At 34.0% G+C, this 26,064-nt stretch overlaps 1 protein-coding gene across 3 annotated transcripts in view; it reads left to right on the top strand.

The window, feature by feature from the left end:
• Positions 1–26,064, top strand: part of STK24 (serine/threonine kinase 24) — a 126,493-nt gene that overhangs the window by 71,536 nt on the left and 28,893 nt on the right. For all 3 annotated transcript variants that reach the window (XM_074299402.1, XM_074299403.1, XM_074299404.1), the window contains exons 3-5: positions 13,331–13,387; positions 17,204–17,312; positions 17,692–17,849. In XM_074299402.1, coding sequence (XP_074155503.1) covers positions 13,331–13,387; positions 17,204–17,312; positions 17,692–17,849 — 324 coding nt within the window. The remainder of the gene's footprint in view (positions 1–13,330; positions 13,388–17,203; positions 17,313–17,691; positions 17,850–26,064) is intronic.

Raw genomic sequence — 26,064 nt, 5'->3', positions numbered from 1 at the left:
AGAGCTGGATCATCCTACAGAGTCCCAGTTTGGTCCTAAACTTGAGGGTTTGACTTTGGAACAGATAGAAGCATCCAGTGGTTCTGAGTCAAAACCCTGAAACTGAGTGATGTAGCTGTAATTGACAGCTAAAAGAAAACAAACCTAACAAGTAGAGGTTAGGGTAGTTTGAGATAGAAAAACCAGTCCACAAAAAACTGTTAAAGGATGGATTGAATAGGCCATTATGGATTGGCCAGCAAGACAGTTTCTTACGGCTTGCTCTTTCTGTATCAAATAAGTTAATTTATAAGAAAGCATGTTTGTGCCACAGGACACACAGGGCAAGCATGATATTCCCATGTTAGAAATAAACTTAAATAAAATTGAATTTCCCATTAATTTAGCAAAATATTCCATAAGCTACATTTCTCTAAGAAACTTTGATTACACTAAAATTCTCTTCTCCAGATTATTCTGAAGATGTTTCAACTTTAGTTCCAATAATCAATAAAATAAGAGCGGTAGGTCCCAAAAAAACAGTTGCATCAAATAGCTAAATGTTTTTATATTATTAAAGATTTAAAGACCTTGTACAAAAATATTCTTAATAAGATATTTCTCTAATAACTGGCAGATGACTAAGCCAAATAGTCATCTACCCAATAATGTAAAAACAGTCATTTACCTAATAACCACACATTCTCAGATAGAAAGCAGCAATATCTTACACACTTGCATTTTGCTCCTGGCTTTCAAGCTGACCACTTGCTCTGAATATAGAAATTTCATGATTATAACAGAACAGAGCATCCTTAGCTGTTGACTAAAGGTATGAAGACCATGAATGAATTCCACCCTATTGTCAGACTTGGGAATAAGTGGGATTCATTCCTATAGAAAGGAGAAACACTAATTAAGGGAAACAGATGTTTATCCAAGACAGTCAAACACCTGCAGTTAAGGCCACATTCCCATGAGAGATCTTCACTCAGTTTATCTCATTCAACTTTCCAACTCTGTGAACTCTTTTGAAAAGTGTAGGTTTCTGAGGGAGCAATGAACTTTTATTTCATAATAGGTCTACATCTTGTGGCATATATCTAGAGAAAAGCTCATTGTAAGTGTACCATTAAAATTGTGTTGTCATCATTTCTGTTTTAAATCAATTGAAATAATTTATTCATCTGAAACTCTCTACAAATAAAAGTAGTTCTCATCTAAAATCATTCATTTTTCCACTCTTTGGAAACAGATACCTCCTGAGCCAAATTGTGAAATGTTTTATGAAGGTTATAATTACCTATCTTAGCAAGTAGAGCAGTTAGCTTTTACCTGAGCCCAGGAAGGCAGTGTCTTTATTAGACAGACTTTGTCAGTTTTTCCCCTACCCTTGTAAGACATTCATTCATAATTACATTCTTGTTGTAAGCTTAAAATATTTATGAAACATGAAAAGAAATTTCACATTGGCCAAGAATTTGCATCGAAAGAAAATTTTTTTTTTTGGTTTTTCATCAATTTTTTGTGTCATCCAGGCATATTTTACAAGTTATTTTGAACCATAGATTATGATAGTTATAGTTAGTTGTAAAATACAACCTATAAAAATAGCTTGTATTTTACAACTAACTATAAAGTAAAAGACAGGTTTATGCTGTAGAAGAAATCTTTACTTCAGGTGTAAATTGGGATAGATGACTTCTTTGAACTTTTATAACCTAAAAGTTCTTTGACTCCAAGTCTCAGCTCCATCATTGACTTTAGCCTTATGAATATTTAGGAGGCAGAGAGTGGAAAGATGATTTGGTTTCCTCATTTCCAAAACTGGGAATAGTTTTGGCACTTATAATTCTAATTTATGAAGCACTTTATTCCGTATTTCAAATTAATCATGTAACATCACTGGTACAACATTGTTGGTACAACAACAATGAATTTTTGTTTTGGGGGAAAACTTAGGAGTTCTCCAAAGTACTATGCAGTTTCTTAAATACAGTCAGTAGTGTAAAAAAATGTGGTTGAAAATGTTACTTCTGTAATTGGGGGGGGGGGAGAGAAGGAAGATGTGTATGTAGGTAATAAGCTACCTGTTAACTCTTACACGACAGAGAAAATGTAACTGGGTTTTGTTTGTTTTTTGCCATTATGGTCACTTGTGGGTAACTATGTTCAAATAAGATGAATGCTAATTGAGATGGGTAATCACGCTTACATTGGGGAATTAGGCCCTCCAGATAGGCTGTAAAATCTGTTGTATCCAGCCAATCAGGGGAAGGACTTGAATTTGGAATAGAGTAGGAAAGGCTTTATCTTTAGTGCTTAATGGTGTACCTACTTCCAGACACCCAATTTTGCAAGATTGTGAGTAAAAATCTTTTCCTGGTTTCATCAATCAGCCTGTAGAATATTTGTTAAAGCATTTTGTTTCTTACAGTAAGCCCAATTTATTTTCCTTCTATAGAGTCAGTCCAAGACACAAATGTAGTCGGCTCAGCTGCGATCTTTGGATATAGATCCTAGGATAGTCCAGGAAGTAAGCATTCTTAATTTTCTGGTTTTGTCTGGATGGTTCCAAGTCTCCCAGAGGGCAGTGAAGAGACATTATGGATGTGAAAAGGCTTTCTTGTGCTTTACCAACAGAGAATACCATTTCAGGACTGGGATAAAAGATTGTTATGAAAAAAAACAAAAGGTATGGGAAAGGTTAATGACTTACCCAAGCTCACACAGCTAGGAACTGTTTGGAGTTGGATTTGAACTAGATCTTCCTGACTCCCGATCTAGTATTCTTTACACTGGGACAATGAGAATCATTTGGACTTTGTGGACGAGTGTTTAGTTTTATATAGGAGGCGGGCTGGCAATATTACAGGTAGGGATTATCAACTGAAGGCATGGAATTGAACTTGGTATATGTGGGGAATAGTTAACAGACCAACCTGGTCAAGAGCATTCTGTAAGAGGAAATAAGATTGGATAGGTGGGCTGAAATTAGATTGAGATTCTTGAAAGTCAGGTGGAGGTGCTTAGATTTTTATCCAGAGATATCTGAGAACCACTGAAATCTTTTATAAGAAGTGAAAAAATTTTTATGTTTATATATTAATTGTAAGAAAGAATAACATTGCGGCAATTAGGTAGCACACTGGATAGAGCACTGGACTTAAGAGTCAGGAAAATCTAAGTTTACATATAGTTTCAGGCACTCTGTACTTGGTCATTTCAGTTCCTCGGCTGTAAAATGGGGGATACTAAGAAGGATTTGTAAAGTTGTGGTGAGATTTAAGTGAGATATTTGTAAAATTTTTAGCATAGTTACTAAGAACAATATAAATGCTCATCCCCTTTCCTTAAATTACTTTAGAAGTAGGATTTTTTTAGAATGTAACTTTGGCAGCATTGTGCCAGGGACAACTTGTTAGAGGGTATTTGATGAGTTGAGAGTCAGAATTTGTGTGTTGGAATTAGGAGTATAACAAATTAATAAAAGTTTTTATCACTTAAAATGGGATAATAAGTAAATTATTGAATGTCAGGTGGAAAGAAAAGATTGTCAAAGTTAATAAGGTTTTGAGCAATTCCATTGACACAATGGCCAACTTGAGAGGAGAAAGTTATGAGGGATAAGAGCTTGATTTTGGTTATAGAATACTACATTTTATTTCATTTTTAAAAATAGTATTTTTTTCCAATTACATTATAAAGACAATTTTCAGCTTTCATTTTTTAAAGTAAGATTTTGAATCCAGGTTTTTCTATTCCCGAAGACAAGCAGCCCGGTTTAGGTATTATATGTGCAATTACATGTATAACATTTCCACATTAGATATTTTGTTAAAGAAGGAACAAAAGAAAAGGGAACATAGAGTAACAAAAAGTGAAACTAGTACACTTCAATCTCCATTCAAAATCCATTAGTTCTGAATGTGGATAGCATTTTCCATTGGGAGTCTTTTGGAATTGTCTTAAGATGACTGCCCAGAAGAACTAAATCATTCAAAGTTGATCATCTGTACAAAGTTGCTTTTATTGTGAATACTGTTGTGATTCTGCTCACTTCACTCAGCATCAGTTCATGTAAGTTTCCAAGTTTTTATGAAATTTAGCTGCTCATCATTTCTGTTAGCACAGTAATATTCCATTACATTCATATACAAGTTTGTTCATCCATTCCTCCACTCATGGATGTCTTCTTGATTTCCATTTTTTTTTCCACCACAAAAAGAGCTATTTTGGGGGGAGGTATGCATGTAGATGCTTTTTTCCATTTTTATGACCTTGTGGAATACAGACCAGTGGTATTTCTGGATCAAAGGTTAAACATAGTTTGAATGTCATGTGGGCATAGTTCCAAATCCCTCACTAAAATGGTTCACTACTACACCAACAATGCATTGGTGTCCCAATTTTCCCACATCATCTTCAACATTTAACATTTTCTTTTTCTGTCACATTAACCAATCTGATAAGTATGAGGTGGTACTTCAGAATTTATAATTTGCATTTCTTTAATCACTAGTGATTTAGAGCATTTTTTCATTTGAATATAAATATTTTTTGAATTCTTCATCAGAAAACTGCCTGTTCATAATAGGATCTTGTATTTTAACTGGGAGAAAACTTTTGAGATTCTATTTTATACATGAGGGAATTGAGACTATGGGGGAATATATATTACTTTTTTTTTCCCTTTGAAGACTAATTTTCTACCTTTTTTGCTGCCTAATTAGGAGGAGAGAAATTTAGAACTGGTTGGTAGGAGATGGAATTTTTAGAATAAACTGTTAGGGGGATTGTTTATGGCTTGTTACTGTTGCAGGAAGTCCTGTGTGTGCATGTTTAATCTCTAGGGTCAACAAGCAAATTTTCCCAGAGAATAATATTGCACAGTTGGCTGCAGATGGAGCTTGCTTGTCTCCTCTGTAAAGAGATTAAGGGAAGGTGATGAAGGATTATCCACCCAAGGAAAATTCATCTTGACATCAGATTTTGATATTCCATAAAAGGGTACCTTGGATAAGGAGCCTAGCTGTAAGAAGAGAGTGATACATGTATAGTTAAGCACTTTATTCATCTAAAATAGATTATTTACTACAGTTCAAGAATTCAATTTTTGAATGCTCTTCTGTTGTCCTGTATCAGGAAATGCTATGGTCCACAACACTAATGGAACCTGAGAGGCTTTTATTTACCATCATGTTCCTCTTTTTCCCCCAGACCATAGCAGCTGGGACTGATATGTTATGATCCCAGAAACAATCAAGCATACCTAGAGCAAATTGAGTTAACTTTACTTCCTGGTAGATTGATCTAGGGCTCTGCTCTGAATCCTTGAGGCAAAGGAGACATAAAAAGTTTTTAAGACTTGGGAATATGCCTGAGACCTAGAAAATTTCCTTGGTAGCTGCCAGTCTCTTTGCTAGTGGATTTTATCTTCATGAAACTGTTTTTTTTTTTTTTTTTTTTTTTAAACTATCTGGTGGATTATATGGTTACCTGGGGACTGATATTTTTATCAAAGTAATTGTTTATCTGAACCTTTGGTCTGAGTGATCTTTTGCACCATAGGTAGAATCATGATTGGGGCAGGTTGATTTGTTTTTTCCAAAATTAATTCTTTTTCTTAGGTTAGATATGTTATTTTAAAAACATTTCCATCTTTGTCATGTTGTGTAAGAAAAATCATATCAAAAGAAAAAAAATATGAACAAAACAAAGGTAAAAATACTGTTCTTCAGTCCACATTAGTCTCCATAGTTCTCTCTCTGAATGTGGATCGCATTTTCCATCCCAAGTCTATTTCTTGAATTACTGCGTTGTTGAGAAGAGCCACATTGGTCACAATTGATTATCATGTTATTTTACTGTTACTATGTACAATATATTCCTGGTTCTGCTTGTTTTGCTCAGCATCAATTTGTTTAATCTTTCTAGACTTTTCTAAAAATCAGCTTTTTAAAATCATTTTTTATTTTTATTCTCAAAACAGGCATGTAAATTTTCAACATTCACTCTTGCAAAATCTTGTATTCCAAATTTTTTTTCTTCCCTGTCCCCATCTCCTCCCCTAGATGGCAAGTAATTCAATATATGCTAAACATGTGTAGTTCTTCTATTCATATTTCCACAATTATCATGCTGCACAAGAAAAATCAGATCAAAAAGAAAAAAAATGAGAAAGAAAGCAAAATGCAAGCAAAGCAACAATAAAAAGAACTAAAATGCTATGCTGTGGTCCACACTCAGTTCCCATGGTCCTCTCTCTAGGTTTAGATGGCTCTCTTCTTCACAAGATTATTGGAATTGATTGGAATCATCTCATTGTTGGAAAGAGCCACGTTCATCAAAATTGATCATGGTATAATCTTTTTTTTTTTTTTTTTTTTTTTTTTTTTAAATTAAAACCACACACGAAATAACAAAAAAACACTCTTAAGGAAAACTCCATTTATTCCTGTGCTCTCTAGTGTTTTAAATAGCAATGGGTGTTAGATTTTGTCAAATGCTTTTTCTCCATCTTATTGAGATAATGATGTTGTTAGTTTGGCAGTCAATTATGCTAATAGTTTTCATAATATTAAACCAGCCCTGCATTCCTGATATAAATCCTACTTGGTAGCATCTGTTTAAAATCATCAGCAAGCATCATATGTAATGGAAACAAAGTAGAACCATTCCCAATAAGATCAGGGTGAAATAAGGTTGCCCATTATCATCATTACTATTCAATATTGTATTAGAAATGTTAGCATTGTCTATAAGAGAAGAAAAAGAGATAAAAGAAATTGGAGTAGGTAATAAGGAAACCAAATTATCACTCTTTTCAAAAGATATGATGGTATATTTAAAGGACCCTAGAGAATCAACTAAAAAACTTCTAGAAACAATTCACAACTTTATCAAAGTTGCTAGATGCAGAATAAATCCAAATAAATTATTAGCATTTTTATATATTACCGACAAAGTTCAGCAGCAAGAGATACATAGTTAAGTTCCGTTCAAAATAACTGTCAATAGTATAAAATATTTAGGAATCTTTCTGCCAAGGGAAAGTCAAGAACTATATGAACAAAACTATAAAACAAAGTCAGATATAATCAATTGGAAAAATGTCAAGTGCTCATGGATATGTTAAATGAATATAATAAAAATAATACTACCTAAATTAATCTACTTATTTAGTTCCATACCAATCAAACTCCCAAGAAATTATTTTACAACTCTAGAAAAAATAATAATAGTTTATCTGGAAGAACAAAAGATCAAAATTTATAAGAGAATTTATTATTATTATAATAGCTTTTTATTTACAAAACATATATGCATGGGTAATTTTCCAACATTGACCCTTGCAAAATCTAATGTTCCAACTTTTCTCCTCCTTCCTCTAACCCCTTCCCCTAGATGGCAGATAGTCTAAAGAGTAGAAATGCTATGTTGTGGTCCACACTCATTTCCCAGTGTTCTCTCTCTGGGTGTAGCTGATTCTCTTCATTACTGAACAATTAGAATTTGCTTCAATCATCTCATTGTTGAAGAGAGCCACATCCATCAGAGTTTATCCTCATATAGTATTTTTGTTGAAGTATATAATGATCTCCTGGTTCTGCTAATTTCATTTAGCATCAGGACATGTAAGTCTCTCTAAGCCTCTCTGAAATCATGTCTGCTGGTCATTTCTTACAGAACAATAATATTCCATAACATTCATATATTACAATTTATTCAGTCATTCTCTAATTGATGGGCATCCACTTAGTTTCCAGTTTCTAGCCATTTCAAAGAGAGCTGTCACAAATATTTTTGCACATGTGGGTCCCTTTCCCTTCTTTATGATCTCTTTGGGATACAAGCGCAATTATAAGGGAATTAATGGGAAAAAATGCCAATGAAGGTGGCCTAGCTGTGCTAGACTAAAATTATATTATAAAGCAGCAGTCATCAAAACCATTTGGTTCTGGCTAAGAAATAGACTAGTTGATCAGTGGAATAGATTAGGATCACAGGACAAAACAGTCAAAATGGGTTCATGATTTAGACATAAAAGAATGATATTACAAGCAAATTAGAAGAACATAGGATAGTTTACCTCTAAGATCTGTGGAGAAGGAAGGAATTTGTTCCCAAAGAAGAATCTGTGCATATGTTTTGAGAATAAAAAGCTTTAATAATAATTTAAAAAATAAATCCTACTTGATCATGGTGCATTATTCTGGGGATAATTTGCTAATATTTAATTTAAGATTTTTTCCCTAATATTCATTAGGAAAATTGGTTTATACTTGGTTTGGTTATCAGCACCATGTGAGATAGGTTATAACAGACAGCATAGTGATATTAGTCTTAAGTGGAATTTTTTTTCTGCTATTATTACCTCCCCCCCAAAAAAGAAAAGCCTTTTGGGAATTCCTAGAGGGAATAATTCAATTAACTTTTTAAAGTTGCTTCTATAGACACACAGCTGACATGGTCATAAGGATAAAATGAACTATTTCCTCTTACTTAGCTTACTGTATTTTGGGAAATTTACATGCAGATAGATATGCAAATGCAAAGATAATAATGTATGCAAGTTTGGGCAAATATCAAATTCTAATTTTTGTTAAGGATGGGGCCACCTTTCTGCCAAAAAAACCCTAAAACAAACCTATCCAACTAACAGTAAAAATAATAATTCTTGGATTAGAAAACTTTCTTTTGGTACTTCAAGAAAACCCATGATATTCTCTTTAGTTGCTATTCATTGACTAAAATACCTGATAAATTATCCATGATTTCTATATATTGTTAACTCAGTGGAATACAGCCATCTTGTCAGCTTGTATCCATTCATTACAAATTATTGATGTTCTGTCCTTCTTTTGCTATACCACTGCCACTTTATTATAGTTGTACTATCCCTAAGAACTCTTTTTAAACAAGTAAAACTTTTTTTTTAAGAGACATTGATTGTGTCATGACTCTTTCCACACCTGTAATATACCACTTTTCTTCTGATTTATTCAACAAACACTTGTTATGTGCTTATTATAATGTCAGGGACTATGCTATGTGCTATTAAGACAAATGCAAAAAAAAAAAATTTTTTTTAATGGTACCTGTTTTCAATGACCTTACACTCTAATATGCAAATAACAGATATATACAGTGTAAATATAAGGAATCCTTAGGAGGTGAGCCAGGAAAGGTCTCTTGTGGAAGGTGAGGTTTGAGTTGTATCCAGAAGGAAGATAGGAAAGCTGGGAGGTAAAGAGTGACAGAACATTCCAGGAATGGAGGCTAGGCAATAAAAAGATTGGATTTGGGAGATATGTCTTCAGGTAGGATGATTGGTTGCTATGTTAAGATTTCTAAACTAATTCTTTTATCATTGTACCGAGCACATTGTTCTGCTACTTGATTACTTTCAGTTTATGTGTACTTCTAAGTTTCTTTGACTTCTTGATGTTCATCATTTGAAATGTTTTAGTTATTTTCCATTATACTATATATATATATATATATATATATATATAGCATGATTTGTTTAGTTGTTTTCCAGTCATGGACAAATTTCTTTCCATTAGTGATATCATTGAGGTAACATATGTACAGTTTAGTAACTCTTTCTTTAATATGGTACCAAAAAGTTTTCCAGAGCAGTTGGACTAATTCACAACTCCATCAACAGTTAACAGTTTGGTCTTCCATTTCATTTGCCTTGAGTTTTTGTTCATGAGTATGAAGCAGTAATAACTAAAGAATAGCATTGTGTTCTTTAAGTGGTGAAAATTATTACACCACTTAAAGAACTTAATGCCATTCTTTTCTGGAGAAAGTTCACTCCAAAGGCTTCAGCAGAAAAAGATAGATATACCTTTAAGAGCAAGTCTTTTGTAGCTCTCTTCCTCAGGGCAAAAAATTGGAACCTAAGGGGGATGCTTATCAATGGGGAGTAGCTGAATGAATTGCATTATATAATTATGATGGAAATTTTGTTCTATGGGAAATGATAAGTAGGATGCTCTCAGGAAGAGTCCTTCATAAACTCAAGCAAAGTAAAATGTTCCATGTACAGCGTAAAAGCAGTGTTGTGGGATGATCGTCTGTGAATCCAAGGCTATTCTAAAAAATAGTCTTTTCTTCATTTCATGAAGAAAAATTCTGTCCATACCCAGAGAAAGAACTGATTGTGTCTGAATACAGATTGAAGTGTTCTCTCCATTTTTCTTGAGGTTTTTTTTTTGGGGGGGTAGGTTTCTGTTTTTTTCTTTCCCAACATAACTTTTCTGAAAATGTTTTGGATAATTTCGTGTGTACTTTCTTAATGGGTGTTGGGGGTGGGAATAAGGGAGAGAATCTGAAACTCACAGTTTTAAAAACAAATGTCAAAAATTGTTTTAAATGTAATAGAAAAAAAAAATTAAAAAATTATGCAGCTTTAGACGAATATACTTAAAACACATCTGCTTTGTGGGGAATTACTGAGATCAAAAGACATACAAAATCTTCCCCCTGTATTTTGTTATTTATTGCCCTTTGGCATTTTATGGAACTGTTCTTGGGAGATATTAAAATATTCATAACCTTTTATTTTCTATCTTTGTCATCTAAGTAGATGCCGTTGGTCAATTAGCACTGATCTCTTGTGTCTTAATTTTTTTTTTTTTTTTTTTTAGATCTAACAAGCAATAAACAATTTTCAATTTACAAAAAAGTCTTGGAAAAAACTTAAGCTTTTGTTGTGTATAAATTTTTTTAAAAGTGTGTATGTATACAAGTGTGTAAAATTAAACAAGCTATTAATAAAACTTTTTTGTTTTCTCCACTTTTTTAAATGTATATTTTAAAAATGTATATTATTGATATCTTCCCCCATCTCCTACTAATTTACCAATCATTCGCCCACTCCTTTTCTTCTACCTCCCTAGAAGCCCTTAGAATAAATTAGTGGGCATCTCTATAAACATACTTCCTTCTGCATTTTAAAAGTTAGTTACTTCTCTGCCAAGATACAGAAATTATGGATCCACCAGCCTTTTGAAGTCATAATAGATTAGCTGCTTTAGTCAGTTTTAAGGTCTTTCAGAATGGTCCCCCCCATGTGTTGTTGTCATGTATTGTAGACTGTTTTCCTGATATTACTCTTTTAATTCTGTCATTGATTTCGACTTCTTATGATTATTTGATTTACCATATTGATCATTTCCTATGGTATTCCATTACATTCATATAACGTAATTCATTTAGCACACACACAAATTTGTGTAACATAGGAATATTGTCAGAGTGTGTTTTGAGAGGAAGGGGAATGACAGAGGGGGTTGATTTAGTGAGGTAGTTGCTAATTTTGGGATGTGTTTGAATCAATTTACATCTTCAACAGTCCATTTAATGTCCGTTCTCACATTCTCTCTTCAATGATTGTCATTTTCTTTTTTTTTTTTTTAATAATCATTGCCAATATGATAATTATGAGATATAATTTCATAGTTTTCATGTAAATTTCTCTAAGTATTTAGAAATTTAGATTTACAGCATTTTAAAATAGTTTGCATTTCTTTAATTGAAATTGATTTATAACAATTATAAGAGATCTATAACTTGACTGTTCAATTGGCAAATTGTTCTTGTTCTTTTGTCCAGATTTTTAAACAGCTTGGATTATTAACTGTGATTATCCTGAAGTCTTCCTTTTAATTGGATTGAATTTGTTTTGTTTTATGTAAAAACTTTCAGTATTTTGTAATCTAAAATTTAACTTATCTTTTATGCTCAGCTGTTTTTTAGTTTTTTAAAATTCTGAATTTAATAAGATAAATAAAATAATCACTTCAATAGCCCAGAAAAACAAGATTGGATATAGAAGCCATGGATCTCTTTTATATATAATAGCTTGCTTTTTAAAAAAAAAAAATCTGTCCAGCTTGGCTCTGTTTCCTTCTGGCTGTCTTAGGCTAACTGAATCTTTTAAAATGTTTTCATGATTGTCATCTTTTGTTTCTTTTAATCATCTCTATGATTCTCTCTTTTCCTTAAAAACAAAACAATCAAAGCCTTTGTAACAGGTATATATAGCCAAGGAAAACATTTTGGAGATATCTATCTCTGAAATGTCTCATTCTGTAGTTTCAATCCATCACCTACTCTTTCTGTCATGAGATTTATGCATGCTTCCTCATTATTTTGCATTAATCTATTGGAATGTTCATGTTTTTATGTATTTGTGAATTCAAATTCGAAATTTGCTTCGAAGATTTTTCTCATTTCTCACTTTAATTCTTAGACTGCAGCTGCTTTGCTTATGCAAAAAGTTTTCACTTTTATGTTACTTCAACTGTACTTTTTTTTTTTTTTTTTTGGTAATTATGTCTCTTAAGCTAGAATTTTCTCCTTAGCCATAATTATGAAAGATAGTCTTTCCTTGTGTGATTTTTCTATGAATTTTTATATCTACATTGTTTGTCCATTGTCTTTAGAGACAAAAGTAGAGAACTTTTTTCATTCTCTTTTTATCTCTACCATCTCCCTGGTTTTGTACAAAAATATTTTACCTTTTGTAAATATCAGCCACCCAGAGCTTTCTTTTACTTTGGCACAGTAAACAGGCCAAGATAATCCTGTTGTGTCAGAAGTAAATTTAATTGATTATATTCTTGATTTTATTCTTTTTGCCTCAGAGATGACTGTTTTGCTTTTAATTTTTTTTTTTTTTAAAGGACACCTCCAGACCATTTCTGGGTCTGAATCACTATGGGTAAGTTTGGGAATCATACAGTAATAATTCTGTGAAGGCAGTGGTATTCCCAGGCCATTTGGTCCAACTCCTCCCTTTTGGTTACAGAAGGCTGATCTCCAATTAGTAGAAGTTCTATTATTAATGAGTTTACTTTAATGTGTTCACTATTCAGTACATGATTATAAGAGTTATTCCTTCAAAATTGAATTTGTTAAATGATATTCTAAAATCCTCTAGCTTTATATGATCAGAAAGAAGCTTTTGGTTTTTGTTTGTTTGTTTTTTCTTTAATTTATTTTTTTATTAATTTTTATAATTATAACTTTTTTTGACAGTACATATGCATAGGTAATTTTTTTTTTTAAACATTATCCCTTGTATTCCCTTCTGTTCCGAATGTTTCCCCTCCTTCCCTCCACCCCCTCCCCTAGATGGCAGGCATTCCCATACATATTAAATATCTTATAGTATATCCTAGGTACAATATATATGTTGTTGTTGTTGTTGATGTTGTTGTTGTTGTTGTTGTTGTTGTTGTTGTTGTTGTTGCAAAGGAAGAATTGTATTCGGAAGGTAAGAAGCTTTTGTTTTTATTTCTTTATTAATTTTTAAAATTTTTTTATTTTCTAGGATACCAAATTGTGGATAATAATGGAATATCTTGGTGGAGGTTCTGCATTAGATCTAGTAAGTATAACCTTAGCATTTCCTCATGTAACTTTTTCTTAGGGAAACTTAAAAACACACACACACACACACACACACACACACACACACACACAGCTTTGTTAAATTTTAATATTTACATCAGAGGGGGCCCCACCAAATTTACTCTTAACAGAATTATTTGATTTAGTTTTTCCACAACCTGAAATTACAGCAATAATTCTGAACCCAATTTATTTCCTTAAACAGGATGTTAAATATTATTAGCAAATGAACCTATTCCTCAACAGTTTTCCCCCAACCTAGTAGCATGAGAGAACTTGGTGAATTTTATTTCTCTGACCATGAAGACCTAGCAACAGTGATTCTCATCCTTCATATAACTGATATTCTGTAATTCATTACATTTGAGTTTTAGAAGCTCCCAAATTTCTGTACTCTCTGAATGATGAATTTCAAAATTAAATTAAATTAAACCTTTGTTTTGAAAAAATATTAAAGACCGTCCCTTGGTCTTTAAAATTTTTTCAAAACAAAGGTTTAATTTAATTCAACAGGAAATATTTAAATGTTACATCTGTTATATAGGACTTGATAGGACTTGGCTACTACTGTTGTCAGGATTTATAACGGACATTGGGCCTAATCTTAAATGATTTTTTTTTTTTTTTTTTTTTTTTTTTTTTTTAAGAATATGGCCTTTTTTGTGGAAACCTTAAGGCTTTTTCTTGGATTGGGCTAGGAATCAGTCCAATGGTTTTAATAGCAGTGGGAACTCTCAGATGGAGAAATTCCCTGTGCCAGTGCAGATTGGTGCCTTCTTTGTTAGTCATGCAGTAAGCGTGACTTGGCCAGGGTCACATATCCAGTAGTGTCAGAGGCTGAATTTGAACTTGGGCTCTTCCTTGCTCTGAGGCTGCTATTCTATTTACTGTACTACTACTTTTCTTACTGTGAAACATCATAAAAATGTATTGGAAGGTTGGGTTTCATTTATAGTTATGAAGATAGGGAAAGTTAATTACAGTTTTACAAAAATCCAGGAGCTAGTTTTTGACATTTCTCACTGTTACTAGTTCATTTTTAAGCACAGCTGACTACCCTCCTTTAAGAAAATAAAATTGTACGGGAATACTAGGTTATTTTTATTAGCTGGAGTTCAAATTCTGGACTCTCAAGCACAACATTTGGAGAGGGTTCAATCTTGGTTAATTGTAAAATAAGTTTTCAGCTAAAGGTGACTATCAGAATTCATAGCTCTCGTGGGAGGCAATAATATTTGTGAAATTTATAATGTACAAACAATGAGAAAATGATTCAGCGTTTTTGGTTTGTTTTGTTGTTAATTATGGTTATTGGGTGTGTGTGTGTATGTATGTATGTATGTATGTATGTGTGTGTGTGTTGGTTGTTTTATTTTGTTGTTGGTTTGTTTTGGTCCAGGCAATTGGGGTTAAGTAACTTACCCAGGGTCACACAGCTAGGGTCATGTTCAAGGTCAGATTTGAACTCAGGTCTTCCTGACTCCAGGGCCAGTGCTCTATCCACTGTGCCATCTAGCTTTTCTGATTCACATTTTAAAATAATTGATACTTAATTTTTCAGGAACTCATTGTGTAGTACAAAGTAGGCCTCTCAATAGTGTTTTCATGAGGAAAGACATGGAGTATATAAATAGAGCAGTCTATGTTTATACATGCAACTGCGGATTTATCAGTGATGCATTTGACCTTGGAATGAGTATTTTAACTTTCATTTCCTTCTGGCTGTACTGCAGATGCAAATGCTATTTTTACTTGAGTAAAAGTAGAGTATATTAGGCGTTTATATTCACTGAAATATGCTCATATATGTGTAAAACTATATATACTTACAAAATATACTAGTCATTTTGTTGAAGATTAACACTGATTTCCTGGATCTCGCCAGTCTTTTGTCTCCTTGTTTCATGGCCTGAGATGTCCATTTTTAGGTTTAAGTCTAGTTTCTCAGGGAAGTAATTTACATAATTAGTGAAGATTTCACTTCCTAGTTTTTTACATTTTGATCGTACCACTAACTAATCTTAATCTGGTCATTAATATTCCTTATTTTTCTCTCATGCTAAATGAGTAGGTGCTAGTATGATTGTTTTCCAAGATCAAGAAGAGTACTGAGAAGATTAGAGAAAATATTTATAATTCTCAGAGATGAAAAAATCAAATATTGTCACAAATATTAAGAATAGTATTGGGGACATAGAATTGTTATATTACTAAATAGTTTTTTTGGAGACACTCCTTACTCTGTCTCCTGTGCTTTAAAAATTCCTGATTAATTCCTTGTTATGCTCCTTCTAGGTCAGTGAATATCTTCTAAGTCCGTAATAACAATCTAAAACATACATAAAATAGTGAACTTGATAGTGTTCTGCCTAGAGTACTGGATCTGGAACCAGTAAGTCTTGAGTTCAAATTCTACTTTACATATTAGCTGTGGTACTTTGGGCAGACTACTTGAGGTTGATCTTTCAAAGTTTCCTCATCCATAAAATGGAGATAATAATAGCATCTACCTCCCCAAAATTGTAAGGATAAAATGAGAATATTTGTCAAGTGCTTTGCAAACTTAAAGCATTATATAAACGGAAATTATTTGTCATCATCATTATGGTGGTCATGCCAATTATGTGTATAGTTAGGACTTGCCTTTCAGAGGATATTGATATTAAAGGTATTAATATTTGAATCAATCCTCAAGCCTAGCCTGCCCGTTTAGTGAGATGGAAGGACAAAATACCTTTCTTTGTATTTTTTTGCTCCGACTTCTGTAGCTTTACCATGAATCTGTGGACTTTTTCCTCTCTATCTTCAACCAGTTCATCCAAGTCTCTGTTTTTTTGAATACTTTGACATTTGACTTTGTATAGATATTTGGATATTTTACTTTTAAAACTTTATCCCCAAACTTTTGGTGTGCTGCAAACACTATAAATCTAAACCATGTTGGTTTTTTGTTTTTGTTTTGAAGGCCACAGAGATATTTTTATGTAACACAGAAGATTTATGTTGTTTTTTTGGTAAGATTACCAAAGATGGTAGGTTTCAGTTGAGATGCTGCAAAGGCATAAGATAGACACTTTAAAATTTCTTGACATGCTCTGATTTCCTGAGCTCTTTTAAGTTTTATCTTGAGGAGTTGTGCCTCTTTGGACTTTGGATTCTACCTGTTCCCCTTCTGTGCAACATAGCAAATCAGAACTTAACCTAAGTATGCAGCAGGTCAGGATTTGAGTCACTGAAGCCACAGATCTAAAAATATTTCTTTATCTCTTCTTCTCTAGCCTGAGGCTGACCATCTTTAGCAACCGATGGTTCACATTTGCAGGGGTGAAACATGAAGCCACGCTCACCACATTTTTCTCCCTTTAATACTTTTGGTAAATAGTTTATTGAGATAGAAAAGGATTTTCATGTACCATGGGTGACTGGCACATAACTTTTTCATCTGGAAAACAGAAATAATAATGTCTTCCTTGAAAATAGAATTAGGAATGCCTCACCTATCCTAGCTGTGGAGCAAGAACAAGCCTCTATTGAATTTCCTCATTAAAATTTGCATTTATTAATGAAATTGTAGTTGTCTCAAAACAGCTACCCATATTCCAATACCCCTTTCCTTTCTGAGGGTTTTTGGGGGAAGTATTTTGTAAAAGGCAAGAACTCTATTGAAACATGAGCCATTGTCATTGTTAATTTACATATTGTGTGTGGTCCTGATCTACCCCAATTCCAGGCAAATTATTCTGTGATTGAAGGAGTCATTTTCATGACTATCACCAATTTATCTTTCTAACAGTTAGAACCTGGCGCTCTAGATGAAACTCAGATTGCTACCATTTTAAGAGAAATTCTGAAGGGACTTGATTATTTGCATTCAGAAAAGAAAATTCACCGAGATATCAAAGGTAAGAAAAACATGTTGCTTTTTATTCTCTTACAATTGTGGGTAATTTATCAAGCTGTTGAGAAACTGACAGAATGTGACTTTTGGATTTTTAGGGCTCTCTCTGTTTTTGGCAGAATCCTTTTTCAGCTAATAATCCTTATATTTATTCTTCTTAAGTACAAATGTTGATTTTTGGGAAAGGGGAGGGGGGTGATGTGCTGTAAAGTTGTTTGCATATAAAAATGTGTAAAACTTGATCCCTACCATGAAGAATCTTTATAGGTAAATTGGGATATCAACTCCAAAGTTGTGAGAAATAAAAATAGGCCCCAGAGTTAAATAGTACATGACAACATTATACAAGATGTCACAAGGCAGTGCATGTTTTTGTTTTCTAGCTGCAAATGTTCTGCTGTCTGAACAAGGGGAAGTAAAACTTGCCGATTTTGGAGTAGCTGGGCAGCTGACAGATACCCAAATAAAAAGAAACACCTTTGTAGGCACCCCGTTCTGGATGGCACCAGAAGTCATCAAGCAGTCTGCCTATGATTCAAAGGTAAGATCAGAATGAAGCTTTATGTAACTTCCAGCTATAATCCTCTTTTAAAGCAGGCCTTGAAATCTATTATAAAATAAATATCTAGTTCTCTGTAAAAAGCAACCCCACCTCCTTTAGGTCTTTGAAGCCCCATTTTGGTGTTGATCCTACTTCCATCCTCCCCTTTGTCTTTAAAAAAACAATAGCAACAACATGCTATTCACTTTACTATCATTTGCCGATCTTCAGACCTGATAGCTTCCTTACCTAATAACCTAAATGTTTTATGTTTTTTTTTTTTAATTTAATTTTTTATTTTATTTTATAATTATAACTTTTTTTTTGACAGTACATATGCATGGGTAATTTTTTATAACATTATCCCTTGCATTTACTTCTGTTCAGATTTTTTCCCTTCCTCCCCCAACCCCCTCCCCCAGATGGCAGGCAGTCTTATATATGTTAAATATATTATAATATATTCTAGATACAATATATGTGTGTAGAACCAAATTTCTTGTTGCACAGGAAGAATTGGATTCAGAAGGTAAAAATAACGGTTTACACTCATTTCCCAGTGTTTCTTTTCTGGATGTAGCTGATTCTGTCCATCATTAATCAATTGGAATTGGATTAGCTCTTCTCTATGTTGAAGATATCCACTTCCATCAGAATACATCCTCATACAGTATCATTGTTGAAGTGTATAATGATCTTCTGGTTCTTCTCGTTTCACTTAGCATCAGTTGATGTCTCTCCAAGCCTCTCTGTATTTCTCCTGTTGGTCATTTCTTACAGAACAATAATATTCCATAACATTCATATACCATAGTTTACCCAACCATTCTCCAATTGATGGACATCCATTCATCTTCCAGCTTCTAGCCACTATGAAAAGGGCTGCCACAAACATTTTGGTACATACAGGTCCCTTTCCCTTCTTTAGTATTTCCTTGGGATATAAGCCCAGTAGTAGTATGGCTGGGTCAAAGGGTATGCCCATTTTGATAACTTTTTGGGCATAATTCCAGATTGCTCTCCAGAATGGTTGGATTCTTTCACAACTCCACCAACAATGCATCAGTGTCCCAGTTTTCCCACAGCCCCTCCAACATTCATCGTTATTTGTTCCTGTCATCTTAGCCAATCTGACAGGTGTGTAATGATATCTCAGAGTTGTCTTAATTTGCATTTCTCTGATCAATAGTGATTTGGAACACTCTTTCATATGAGTGGAAATAGTTTTAATTTCATCATCTGAAAATTGTCTGTTCATATCCTTTGACCATTTATCAATTGGAGAATGGCTTGATTTCTTATAAATTAAAGTCAATTCTCTGTATATTTTGGAGATGAGGCCTTTATCAGAACCTTTAACTGTAAAAATGTTTTTCCCAATTTGTTACTTCCCTTCTAATCTTGTTTGCATTAGTTTTGTTTGTGCAGAAACTTTTTAATTTGGTGTAATCAAAATGTTCTATTTTGTGATCAATAATGGTCTCTAGTTCTCCCTTGGACACAAACTCCTTCCTCCTCCACAAGTCTGAGAGGTAAACCATCCCATGTTCCTCCAATTTATTTATGATTTCATTCTTTATGCCTAAATCTTGGACCCATTTTGATCTAATTTTAGTATGTGGAATGTGGGTCCATGCCTAGTTTCTGCCATACTAATTTCCAGTTTTCCCAGCAGTTTTTGTCAAATAATGAATTCTTATCCCAAAATTTGGGATCTTTGGGTTTGTCAAACACTAGATTGCTATTTTTATTCACTATCTTGCCCTGTGAACCTAACCTATGCCACTGATCAACTAGTCTATTTCTTAGCCAATACCAAATGGTTTTGGTGACTGTTGCTTTATAATATAGTTCTAGATCAGGTACCGATAGACCACCTTCACTTAATTTTTTTTTCATTACTTCCCTTGAAATTCTCAACCTTTTGTTGTTCCATATGAATTCTGTTGTTATTTTTTCTAGGTTATTAAAATAGTTTCTTGGAAGTCTGATTGGTATAGCACTAAATAAATAGATTAGTTTAGGGAGTATTGTCATCTTAATTATATTCGCTCGGCCTATCCAAGAGCACTGAATGTCTTTCCAATTATTTAAATCTGACTTTATTTTTGTGGCAAGTGTTTTGTAATTTTGCTCATATAATTCCTGACTCTCCTTTGGTAGATATATTCCCAAATATTTTATACTATCAACCGTTATTTTGAATGGGATTTCTCTTTGTATCTCTTGCTGTTGGATTGTGTTGGTAATGTATAAAAATGCTGAGGATTTATGTGGATTTATTTTATATCCTGCGACTTTGCTAAAATTCTAAATTATTTCTAATAGCTTTTTAGCAGAGTCTTTGGGGTTCTCTAAGCATACCATCATGTCATCTGCGAAAAGTGATAATTTGATTTCCTCATTTCCTACTCTAATTCCTTGAATCTCTTTATTGGCTCTTATTGCCGAGGCTAGAGTTTCTAGTACTATATTGAAAAGTAATGGTGATAGTGGGCAACCTTGTTTCACTCCTGATCTTACAGGGAAAGGTTCTAGTTTATCGCCATTACATATGATGTTTACTGAAGGTTTTAAATATATGCTCCTTATTATTTTAAGGAATAGTCCATTTATTCCTATACTCTCAAGCGTTTTTAGTAGGAATGGATGTTGGATTTTATCAAATGCTTTTTCTGCATCTATTGAGATGATCATATGGTTTTTATTAATTTGATTATTAATATGGTCAATTATACTAATAGTTTTCCTAATATTAAACCAGCCCTGCATTCCTGGTATAAATCCCACTTGGTCATAGTGTATTATCCTGGGGATGATTTTCTGAAGTCTATTTGCTAATATCTTATTTAAGATTTTAGCATCAATATTCACTAAGGAAATTGGTCTATAGTTTTCTTTCTCAGTTTTCGATCTACCTGGTTTAGGTATCAGTACCATGTCTGTGTCATAGAAGGAATTTGGTAGGACTCCTTCAATCCCTATTTTTTCAAACAGTTTACATAGCATTGGAGTTAGTTGTTCTTTAAATGTTTGGTAGAAGTCACATGTAAATCCATCTGGTCCTGGGGACTTTTTCTTAGGAAGTTGGTTAATAGCTTGATCTATTTCTTTTTCTGAGATGGGACTATTTAGACTACTTACTTCTTCCTCTGTTAATCTGGGCAAGCTATATTTTTGAAGGTATTCTTCCATTTCATTTAAGTTATCGAATTTATCGGCATAAAGTTGAGCAAAGTATCTCCTAACTATTGTTCTAATTTCCTCTTCATTAGTGGTGAGTTCACCCTTTTCATTTTCAAGACTAACAATTTGCTTTTTCTCTTTCCTTTTTTTAATCAGGTTTACTAAGGGTTTGTCTATTTTATTGGTTTTTTCATAAAACCAACTCTTAGTTTTATTAATTAATTCAATAGTTTTTTTACTTTCAATTTTATTAATCTCACCTTTTATTTTTTGAATTTCAAGTTTTGTGTTTGTCTGGGGGTTTTTAATTTGTTCCTTTTCTAGCAATTTTAGTTGTAAGTCCAATTCGTTGGCCCTCTCTTTCTCTATTTTATGCAAGTGGGCCTGTAGAGATATAAAACTTCCCCTTATTACTGCTTTGGCTGTATCCCACACATTTTGGTATGATGCCTCATTATTGTCATTCTCTTGGGTGAAGTTATTAATTATGTCTATGATTTGCTGTTTTACCCAATCATTCTTTAGTATAAGATTATTTAGTTTCCAATTATTTTTTGGTCTATTTTCCCCTGGCTTTTTATTAAATGTAATTTTGATTGCATTATGGTCTGAAAAGGATGCATTTACTATTTCTGCCTTACTGCATTTGATTTTGAGGTTTTTATGCCCTAGTATATGATCAATTTTTGTATAGGTTCCATGAACTGCTGAGAAGAAAGTATACTCCTTTCTGTCTCCATTTAGTTTTTGCCAAAGATCTATCTTATCAAACTTTTCTAGTATTCTATTTACCTCTTTGACTTCTTTCTTATTTATTTTGTGGTTTGATTTATCTAATTCTGAGAGTGCAAGGTTGAGATCTCCCACTATTATAGTTTTGCTATCTATTTCCTCTTGCAGCTCTCTTAATTTCTCTTTTAAGAATTTAGATGCTGCACCACTTGGTGCATATATGTTTAATATTGATACTGCTTCATTATTGATGCTGCCCTTTAGCAGGATATAATGCCCTTCCTTATCTCTTTTAATTAGATCAATTTTTGTTTTTGCTTGATCTGAGATGAGGATGGCTACTCCTGCTTTTTTGGTTTTGCCTGAAGCATAATAGATTCTGCTCCACCCTTTTACTTTTAGTTTGAATGTCTCACCCTGTTTCAGGTGTGTTTCCTGTAAACAACATATAGTTGGATTCTGACTTTTAATCCAGTCTGCTAACTGCTTCCTCTTTATGAGGCAGTTTGCCCCATTCACATTTATGGTTAGAAGGACTAATTCTATATTGCTTGCCATCCTATTAACCCCCTGCTTATGCTTTTCCCCTTTCCTTCCCTCTTACCCCCCTACCCAGTATTAAACTTGTGAACAGCCCTCCCTTTTTAGGATCACTCCCCCACCTTAAAGTTCCTCCCCTTATTTTACCCCTTTTCCTCCAAATTTCTGTATTCCCTTCCCCTTAGTTTACTCCTTCCCTTTCACTTTTCCATGAAGTGGAAGAAGTGTCACCATAAATAGAATATGTGTATTGATACACGCTATGTTCATCTCCCTCCTTTCTTTCTCTCAGATACAATAGGTTACCTTTGTCTCTTCATGAGATGTAGTACCACCACTTTATACTTTTTTATGATATAATCTCCTTTCCACCTCTAGTTTCTAAGACAAATTGTACATCTGTTCTTTACATATTTTTTTGGCAGAAGTATAGTTCTCAAGATTTCTTTTTACCTTTTTAGAAATCTCTTGAGTTCTGTATTTGAAGATCAAACCTTTTAGGTAGGTCTGGTTTTTTCATCAAAAATAGATGGAATTCATTTATTTTGTTAAATGTCCATCTTCTTCCCTGGAAAACGATGCTCATTCTTGCTGGGTAAGTTATTCTTGGCTGCATACCAAGTTCCTTAGCCTTTCAGAATATCATGTTCCAGGCCCTGCGTTCTTTTAATGTGGACGCTGCTAGATCCTGGGTTATCCTTATTGTGGATCCTCCATATCTGAATTGCTTTTTTCTAGCAGCTTCCAATATCTTTTCCTTTGTCTGATGGTTCTTGAACTTGGCCACTATATTTCTTGGCGTTTTGATTTTAGGGTCCCTTTCAGTAGGTGATCGATGAATTTTCTCAATGTCTATTTTACCCTCTGTTTTCAAAACGTCTGGGCAGTTCTCTTTGATAATTTCCTCGAAAATAGTGTCCAAGCTCTTTTTTTCCTCACATTTTTCAGGGAGTCTGATTATTCTCAAGTTGTCTCTCCTGGATCTGTTTTCCAGGTCTGTTGTCTTTCTGATAAGGTACTTGACAGTCTTTTCAATTGTTTCGTTTCTCTGGTTTTGCTTGACTCCCTCTTGGTTTCTCCTTGAGTCATCCATTTCTACTTGTTCCAGTCTAATTTTCAATGATGTATTTTCTTCACTCACTTTTTTTACATCTCTTTGTAATTGTCCAATTGAGTTTTTATCTTCTATGGAATTTTTTTCCATTTTATCCATTTTATTTTTTAGAGAGCTGATTTCTTTTTCCAGCTCACTAATCCTGTTTTCCTTGGAGTTGTTTACCTTTTCCAGCTCACTAATCCTGTTTTCCTTGGAGTTGTTTACCTTTTCCAGCTCACTAATCTTGTTTCTCAATGATTTGATTTCTTTATCCACTCTGTCTTTGAATGCATGGGATGACTTCTCCAGGCTCTTTCCAAGCTTCCCTTTCCTTTTCCCATTTCTCTTCCAGCTCTCTTGTGAGAGCCTTTTTGATTTCCTCTATGAGATTCTTTTGTATTGAGGAGTAGCTTATATCCCTCCCAGGGGATACATCTGGGGACAGTCTGCTTTTAGTCTCCTCAGTGTTTGAAGTCTGCTCTCTCTCCACACAGAAGCTGTCAATGGTTAGAGCCCTTTTGAATTTTTTGTTCATTTTGTCAGAGTAGGAATCGAAGAAAACAAACTGACAAGAGAAACACTTGGTCTGTTTTGCTGGGGATGGGGCTGGATGGTATTAATGGGCTTCCTCTACAGACTGGGGGTAGGGCAGCAGAGAGCCACTAACAGAACAGCGATGGCTGAGCCTAGTCTGCACTCTGAGGCTCCGAGAACGCACCGAGTCAGTCCAGGTGGGGGTTGGGGGTGGCCGGGCTCTGAGAGACGCTGGCTTTCTGGGGTTTTAATCTTCACCTCTGGTGTTTACACCCTCTCCACTGCTCCTGGCTTGCTGCCAAGACGTAGTATCCACACTGGGGCAAAAGCCCTTTCGCAGAAACGGCAGAGATCACACCCCTCCCCCTCCGGTCTGAGCTGTGTGAGCTGCCTGTCTTGCTCTGGCTGCCCGCCCTCAGTCTGCGCCCAGTCTGATTGACCCTCCCCCGAGCAAACACAGACCTTTTCTGGCGAATTTCAAGGATGTCTTCTCTTGGTGATAATTTGTGGATTTCTTTCTGGGTCAAGCATTAAGTCTGAGGCTTGTCATGAGAGAAAACGAGGAGCTCAAGCAGCTGTCTTCCACCATGCCGCCACCTTGGCCGGAAGTCCCTAAATGTTTTATGAAATGATCCTGGAGAGGATCATTTATGAAACGAACCTTTAGCTAAACTAGTTCTCAACCCTGACTTTCTTTTAAATCTCAGGCTATCATTGGTTGGGTTACTTTGGTTTATAGGTAGCTTGCTCTTCTTGTACAATTCAACTTGATATTTAATAGTTATTGCATTTTAGTGTCTAAACAGACCACTGTACCTTTAAACATTTTTTTAAAATTATTTTTTGGGGGAGATGAGGCAATTTGGGGTTAAGTGACTTGCCTAGGGTCACACAGCTAGTAAGTCTTAAGTGTCTAAGACTGAAGTTCCAACTTCAGGGCCAGTGCTCTTTCCACTGTGCCATCTAGTTATCCCCTAAAATATTTTTTTGAGTGTTTTTATTGAAGAGTTATTTTGAATGGCTGTGCTCACTTCCTGTATAGCTTGTGGACAAGAGTACCAGTCCATGCAGAAGCTGTTGTTTTTCCTCAGAGAAATATGATCTCTCTGTCAAGATGTTATCTATGAAGCTTAAAACTGCACTAAAACTTCTGGTACACTATTCTGTACTTTGTTACACTAGAAGACTATTGATGTTTAAAGTGAGAGGAATTGGGGGATGACATACAGGATGACACTTTTGTGCCATGTGGCAGCTTGGGATAGGCTCTGAAGTCTTTTCTCTATTTTTAAATCTGTGATCCTGTGATGTTCATAAGATTCACTTGGTATTAATGAAAGAATCACTGAACAAACTATCAAGGAATCTCATCTAGTTGTAATTTTTGTGTGGGAGTCACCCTGTGGGAGAGCTTTTATATCTCCATCTAGAAATTTTCAAGTCAAATACTTTTTTCCTTCTGATTGACAAGTAAACACTGGGAATCTGTCAGTTTGTATGATTAGAAGAAATAAGAAGTCACTTGCAAAAATGCCAGTTTTCTCCTTTTTCATAACTTCAAGGTTATTCTTGGTATACATGGAGATCATTTTCAAAAAGCTATCATAGGAAGGAGAAAATAGGCATATGAATATGTAATTTCCGATATCTCCTCAATTACTAAAAAAATGTTCTATTTCAAAAATCTATAATTTTTTTTCTAGTCCTCTTTTAGATATCTTGAAAATTAATCATTCAGTGTTTTAAAAGATTGTATTATCTTCATCATAGATTTCTTCTGTATTCAGCTGGTCTAGTGACAGTTCTCCTTGTTCATACAAGTATTTTGGGGATTGAGGCATTAGAAATCCAAACATAGTAGCTCTATTTAAAAGCTTCACTTCCACATTTAAGGGCATATGGAATTTCTTCATTATGGTCATTCTTTTATGAAAGCAGTTCTTATGTGTGGGAAATAGTTTATGTTCTCCAGGGCCTCATTAGGATATGGATAACTGGAATTATTGCCTACTCTGGAGTAGCTTTTTGATGAAGTAACTTACTGTTATAGATATTAAGTATCATTTTCATTGCCTTAAGGATATGTTGGTTGTTATTTGAAGGTCTGCTTCATTGTGTGCAATCTTT

Source organism: Sminthopsis crassicaudata, chromosome 3, assembly GCF_048593235.1.
Source record: "Sminthopsis crassicaudata isolate SCR6 chromosome 3, ASM4859323v1, whole genome shotgun sequence".
NCBI classification, from domain to species: domain Eukaryota; kingdom Metazoa; phylum Chordata; class Mammalia; order Dasyuromorphia; family Dasyuridae; genus Sminthopsis; species Sminthopsis crassicaudata.
Note: the sequence above shows the minus strand (reverse complement) of the source record. Positions and strands in the feature narration are given on the sequence as shown.